Source organism: Sminthopsis crassicaudata, chromosome 6 (assembly GCF_048593235.1).
Source record: "Sminthopsis crassicaudata isolate SCR6 chromosome 6, ASM4859323v1, whole genome shotgun sequence".
Lineage (NCBI taxonomy): Eukaryota > Metazoa > Chordata > Mammalia > Dasyuromorphia > Dasyuridae > Sminthopsis > Sminthopsis crassicaudata.
This window is the reverse complement of record NC_133622.1, coordinates 248,384,865-248,391,926: the sequence shown is the minus strand read 5'-3', so window position 1 is coordinate 248,391,926 and position 7,062 is coordinate 248,384,865. Positions and strand designations below refer to the sequence as shown.

The 7,062-nt window shown below is 50.3% G+C and overlaps 1 protein-coding gene across 1 annotated transcript in view; it reads right to left on the bottom strand.

Moving 5' to 3' along the window:
* BEST1 (bestrophin 1) overlaps positions 1-4,636 on the bottom strand; it is a 22,495-nt gene extending 17,859 nt beyond the window's left edge. Inside the window, exons 1-2 of the mRNA XM_074275489.1 lie at positions 4,076-4,636; positions 3,000-3,094 (exon numbers count right to left, since the gene is read on the bottom strand). Coding sequence (XP_074131590.1) covers positions 3,000-3,094; positions 4,076-4,227 — 247 coding nt within the window. The 5' untranslated portion in view covers positions 4,228-4,636. The remainder of the gene's footprint in view (positions 1-2,999; positions 3,095-4,075) is intronic.
* Between the last annotated feature and the right edge of the window lie 2,426 nt (positions 4,637-7,062).

The following is a 7,062-nucleotide window of genomic DNA, read 5'->3' as shown; positions in this document are numbered from 1 at the left end:
CTGGGCAGCTCTGCAGATGAGGAGACATGCGGGGAGTGGAGATGAGGGGACGGAAAAGTGGAAGTCCCATCGCGGGGAACATGGCAGTCCAGAGGAAGCAGAGTGCTCAAGATGGGGGGCAGAGAAGAGGTTTCACTCTGGCGTGGGCACGTTGAGTTTGGGGCAAATGTAGACGGGATGGCCGAGTAGCGCTATCTGACAGTAAACTGACAGCGTGAGACTGGAGAGCAAGAAAAGAGGGATGAATTTGGGAGTGCTTGGGAGAGTGATAAAAAGTAAATCCATGGGATTTACTTATTACTTATTTTCTTAATTTACTTATTATCTCCATGAGTTGAGATCACCAAGAAAAAAATCAAGGGAAGTGTTTTTAACTTGGGGTTCACAGACCAGCACCCCCAAAAGGTCTGTAGTTAGATTTCATGGGTCTGTGAACATGGATGGGAAAAAAAATCTTTTATTTTCACTAATCTGTGATATTTGACATTTCTTTCAATTATGAAATTAAAAATGACTTCAAAGTTATTTAAAAATAATATGTTTCCCCCTGTGATTCATAGACTGAAAGAGACAACTGAAGGGATCCAGGACCCAAAACAAGGGTAAGAAGCTCCGCTGGTAAATGAGAAGAGGAGAGAGCTTGAGATGGAGTTTTGGGGGACCCCATAGCTCATGTGGGGGCTGGCTACAGAGGAGAGGAGGAGACCCAAGAGTATCAAGTTGGATTGGGGGGGAGAGGGCACAGGAGGAAGGGATTATGTCATGAGGTGCAGAGGGGGGACACGTGGCTGTGGAGAGACCCTCAGAGCTAGAAATCAGGAGTCTTGGAGAGAGCAATTCCAAGGGACTTCTGGGTTCGGAAGCCAGATTCCAAGAGGTTAGGAAGTGAGTGGGACAGGAGGGCAAGGACACAAGGATGAGGTAATTCTTTCTAGGAGTGAATCGGAGGGCCCAGAAGATGCTAACTTGAAGGGAGGAGAAGTTTTTCTGAAATTAATGAGGGTCTGCCACATATGTAAAGCCTCTGGGCTGGTGTCTCCCCAAGAGAAGAGCCTGGGAAGTGTTTTGGAGAGGTCTTAGAGCCTGTGCAGACGTGCGTCGCTGGTTCTGGTCCATTAACCATGTCCTGAGGATGGGGCTGGCTCTGCAATTGGCAGAGGGATTTTAAAGCCCGCTCACCCCCCCCCCCCCCCCCCCGCTGCTTCCTTGTTTTCCTCCTTTGACTTTGTTTGGGGTCTCCTTAGTTCCTGGCCTTGGACCATACCAACCTTGGAAGTGGAAAAGGTGGGGAGGATGGGCCGTAGAAAGCCATGGGGGATGGATCGCTCCGAGTGTGACCTCTGGCAGGGACTGTTGGGATGACAGCCCAGCAGTGGCTGAGGTTTGGGTCCATCTAACAATTGTTCCCCATTTGAATATGAACCCGGTAAATCCAAGGCAATAACGAACGGAACTCGATTTGGAGTGTCTTCCCCCAGAGAAAGAAGTGACTTTAGGGAGCAGAGCTTCCAAGGTGTTGGGGAAACGTTTGTACGTTTGTCCTGGATGCATCTTGGAGTAAAGGTCCCTCTGTAAAAGCTTCTGAGAGTAAAAGGTTAAGGAGAATCGGGCTAGTCACAGGCCTCCAACAATGGTGGGCACACGGCTTGTGGGGGCTCCAGAGGGACAGACCCCCTCGGGGTACCTCGGAGGGGCCAGTGGGGCCATCCGGCCCTGAGAAGGAAGGGCCGGAACAAGAATGGAGGACTATTTGGGCGTGCATGGGGAAAGATGGAACACGGGCTGAAGCACAGAGTGATTGAAGGGGCAAGCTCCAGGAGGAGGTGAGAGCGGCTGGGTTCAGGGTCCCAGGACATAGCCTGAAGCCTGAAACAAAAGACAGGAGAATGGGGGTGGGGCTCAAGACAGATGGAGAGAGAGCCAGCTCCAGAGTCAGAGGAGCTGGATTCAAATCCTGTCTCCAACCCTGGCCTCAGTTTCCCTCATCTGTAGAATGAGGTTGGACCAGCTGGCCTCAGGCCCATCTAGTTTTGGATACAGGATCCTGTGAAGATGGCCTCCATTTCTCAGTAAAGTGGGGACTGAGAAGGACTTAGGGATTTGTAGAAATCAGAAACAGTTGTTCACCATGATCTGAATGAGCCTTGAACATAGTGTCCTTGTCCCCAACTTGTGGGCCACCACATTCCCTTCCCTTCCTTCTTCCCCTGGCAAATATAGAGGAGCAGACAGATGGATGGACAGATGGACAAATAGAGGATGGACAGATGGACAGATAGATGGATGGACAGATGAACAAATAGACAGCCAGAGGATGGACAAATAGACAGATGGATGGACAGATGGACAAATAGATGGATGGACAGATGAATGGGCAGATAGACAAATAGGCAGATGGATGGACAGATGAAAAGATAGATAGATGGACAGATGGACAAATAGAGGATGGACAGGTGGACAGATAGATGGATAGACAGATGGACAAATAGACAGATGGATGGACAGATGGACAGATGACAGATGGATGGACAAATATGGATGGGCAGATAGACAAATAGACAGATGGACAGACAGACAGATGGATGGATATATGGACAAATAGAGATGGACAGATGGACAAATAGATGGACAGACAGATGAACAAATAGACAGATGGATAGATGAACAGATGGGCAGATAGATGGACAGATGAATAAATAGATGGACAGATGAACAGATGGATGGATAGATGGACAAATAGGAAAATGAACAGATGGACAGATGGATAGATGAACAAATGGGCAGATAGAGAGATGGACATTCAGACAGATGAGCAGATGGACAAAAGGTCAGACGGACACACAGACGCATCCTGTCAGGAGCACTTCTCTTAAGGGCGGCTCACAAGCCCCTCGTCTGGCCCTGTCAGCACCAATGTCTTACTCTGCATCTTAGCGGCCCCTGCCCTGGTTCAGGAAAGTGAGTCTGGGGGCAGGGTGGAAGAGACCTTCTGGACTTACCGAGCACAAAGGACACGGGGATGAGCTGGGCATATTTGTCACAGTACAGGGCCAGCTTCTCAAAGAGCAGCCTCTGGCTCTCACTGAGGATCAGCCTGAGAAAGGGAGAGAGGGAGGGAGTCACAGCCAGTGTGACGAGCGGGGGCTTCCGTGGCTGGTGGAGCAGACGGAGCAGGAGGGGACCAGGAGGATCCTGACAGACACAAGTGTGTAACCCTGGATGGGTGACTTAGTTCTGGCACTTCTTAAGCACCTACTGTGTGCTTGGCACTGTGCTCGGCTCCGCAGAGTCTCTGCTGCCGGGGTCTCACAGTCCAAAGGGAGAGACGAGAAGCACGCAGATTACATGCAGGATGAATCAGAGGTGATCAGCAGAGGGAAGCCGAGAATGGAGAGGGATCGGAACCTGCTACTTGTAACTCAGCCACTGCTGACCCCAGAAAACACCGGCCAAAAACTGTCCGCCAAAGTGAGTCAACATCCTTCCTCTTCCCTGGACTAGAGAAGTCCGTGTCTCCCTCCCAGCTCTGGAGTTCTAAGGCCCTTATGCAGCCATGACTCCAAGGTTCCTCCTAGTTCTGGCATTCTAGGTTTTAGGTTCTAAATCTTTCCAAGTCCTGAAATTCTAAATCCTCTCCAGTTGTTTCTTTATTCTCGGGTCCCTTTTGGCCTTCATGTCCTACGATCAAAAGTTCCTTTTAGTTCTGATGTTCTATGGTCTAAAATTTCTTTTGGTTGACATTCTAGGTCCTAGATTCTAAAGCTTCTCTGAGCCCTGAAATTCTGAGTCCTGGGCTCTAAAATCCTTTCTATTTCTGAGTTTCTTTAATCTCAGGTCCCTTCTGGCCTTGACTTTCAGAGATCAAAGATTTCTTCTAGTTCTGATGTTCTATGTTCCAAGATTTTTAATTAACATCCTATGTTCTAGTTCTCATGCTCCTCCCAGCTCTGGTATTCTAGGTTCTAAGATCCTTCTCAGCTCAGACATTCTGTCTTCTAAGGTTGCCCCCTCCCAGCTCTGGTATTCTAGGTTCTAAGGTTCCTCCCAGCTGTGACCCTCCCTCCTTCAGACTCACCTGTAAATCATGCTAATGGTGAAGTAGCAGAGGATGAAGATGGTGAACTCGCAGTAGAGGAGTTTGTAGATGCTCCCCCGCCATTGCAGGAGGAGGCTGGAGAAGGTGCCCAGGTGGACGTTCGCCACCCGATTGGTGTAGGTGACAGTCATGATGCTCCGAGGGCAAGGAGAAGCCAAGGGGTGGGGCACCGGGCAGCAGTGGCAGGGTCCAGAGAGACGGGCCAGGGGCAGGGGGACCAGGAACGGGTTACAAATTTTTCAACACATGAGTGACGTTTGTGGGGGGGTCCCCAAGCACTCGTGGCTGAGATGGAGGCCCCGAGGCTGGCAGGGGCCTTCACTTCCCATCACACCCTCCTGCCCCTTCATAAAACACTTGCGTCTCCAAGCCTCGGAGTTTCCCTGTCCGTTCCAAGTCCCCCACTTTGATCTATGTCCCTCAATCCCCTCAGATCAAATGAGCCCAAGGCTGCAGGTGTGTCCCTGCACGTTCTGTGCCCTTGTAGGGGGGTATGTAGGGCGTGTCGGCGGTACCCTAGCACACGTCCACCTCTGCCTCCCGGCTAAGTCCTACGGTGCCCATTGGCTCCCCTTTATTCCTGGGAACAGCTCCCACCCTGTCCCCTCATACTCACAGGTGGGACGTCCAGGCCGTGCGGCGCCCGGAATGTTCAGCCGCTCCGGGTCAGCTCCCCAGGGAGCCCGCTGCTGCCGCCCCCTCCCAACCCCTCAGCCCCACTCCCCACGGGGGCTGGTTGCTCTTGACCAAACTGCAGCCAAGCCGGGCCCCACTGCCAGCCCCGGTCACTTGATTCCATAATCCCTGTTCCTTCCACAAAGGAGGCCGTTGTCTCTGCCGGGCCCTCTGTCTAATCTTCCAGCTAAAGCCTGCTTGGTTCCGTGCAGCATCCCTGCTCCTCAGCCCCCTCCCCCACCCCTTTCCGGGCCCCCAGCCCCCTCTAATTCTTTCCTGCTGCCCTCCTGCCCACGTGGCCGGAGGGGTGCCTCATACACCTCAGACTCCCTCCCCTAATGTTCCTGGCCTTCTTCTAGTGGTAGGAGAGGAAGAGGAGGAGATGAAAAAGGCAGAGAGTGTGTGATTTTGTGAGTGTGAGTGTGAGAGTGTGACTATGTGGGGGGGGGGGGGGCGATGGTGGTGGATACAGCCAGGAGGACACAGGAAAACTTGAATCCCAGCCCGACCCCCTGCGGTGGCCTCTGGGAGGCAGGGCACTTCCAGCAGTGAAGGAACGAACGAATGAATAAATGAATGAACATTTCTTTTTTACAATTAAAAAAATGAATAGCTTTTTATTTTGAAAATGTATGCAGATCGTTTTCAGCATTCACGCTTGCATAGCCTTGGGTTCCAAAGTGTTTTCCCTTCTCCCCCCCCCCCAGATGACAAGTAATCCAATACTTTGGGTGCTTATGGTTTGATTAAATACTTATGTTAAACATGGGCAATTCTTCCCTGCATTTCCACAGTTATCACTGGGCTCAAGGGAGATCAGATCAAAAAGGAGACAGAAAACAAAAACAAGCAAACAACGACCAAAAAGGCGAAAATACTCTGTGTGATCCACTGAGGGCACAGTTCTTAAGCATTTTCTGCGAACTAAGTACTAGGGGGAGAGGAGGGGGAGAAGGAGAGGAAGAGGAGGCAGGGAAGCTGCCCAGGGCCCTAGTTTGGCCTGAGCCGGGCAAGGCTGCTAACGTTCCGTGCCACAGAAATCCCTGCCTCTGAAATCTGAGTTCAGATCTTGCCTCTGATACCTACCACCCATGTGACCTTAGAAAAATCATCCCCCCACCCCCGCCTGGGGCTCCTCACCTTTAAGATGAGGGGATTGGACCAGAGGCCCCCGAGGTGCTTCTCCCAGCTCGAAATCCGGGACCTTGACACTGTCACTTAAGAAATCCCTGAAAGTCCCAGAGGACCCATATCCCGACCACGTTGAGATGCGCAAGACCTGCCAGTCCTGGACAAGGACATGCCCTGGAACAACCAGATCCCGCCCGCCACGGCGGAAGCTGAGCGGTCTCCCTCCTGCTCAGAAACTCCGGCTCTCTCTGGTCCTTTCGGAATCCATGCTGTAGTAGGCCTACAGCTAAAGCAGCACATGCTGAGGCTACTCTCCAACCCCCACTCGCTCTGGCTGCTCGGCTCCTCAGAGCAGAGCTTCCTCCTTCTTCCCTCGGGTCCCAGAGGGCCCGAGGTGCTCGGGAGCTTCCTAGACAGCTCTGGGACCCCCATCAGTGTGCTCCCCTTCCACCCTTAGCGCGCTCTCTCCCTCAGGCAGCCCAGCTCAGTCCATTTGGATTTGCATTTTCCTGTGCTACATTATCATTATAAATTAACAAATAAATAAATAAAAATGAAATGGGTGTTATTATTATTATTATACTGTTATAGAAATGTTTAAAGTGGGTATTTATTATTTATATTATATTATATTATGTTATATTATATTATATTATATTATGTTATGTTATGTTATATTATATTATATTATATCATGTTATGTTATGTTATATTATATTAATTATATTATGTTATATTATATTATATTATGTTATGTTATGTTATGTTATGTTATGTTATATTATATTATATTACATTATATTATATTATATTATATCCCTTTATACACGTGTTGTCTTTTCTGCTCTGGAGTTCTTCTTCCCTCTCTCCTTAAGGCTCTGAAGGGGTTGTGGTCCCTCCATAAGGTTCCGTTGGAGAGGAACAGCACCTGTTTAGGCCCAGAAGGGAGAGGGCCGGGAGGCCCAAGGAGCCTCCCTTGCCTTTCTCTGTAATTATTTATGCTGCCCAAAGTTTGTGGGCAAGGACTTATTTCTGGAAATGCCAGTGGGGCTGAAGCCCTTCCTCTTCCCCTCTGGGAACCACGATTTTGGGGGCACACAGGGCGCAGCTTTGTCGGGTGCAGGAGAGGAGCTTTTCGCAGGAAGCTCAGTTCCCTAAAG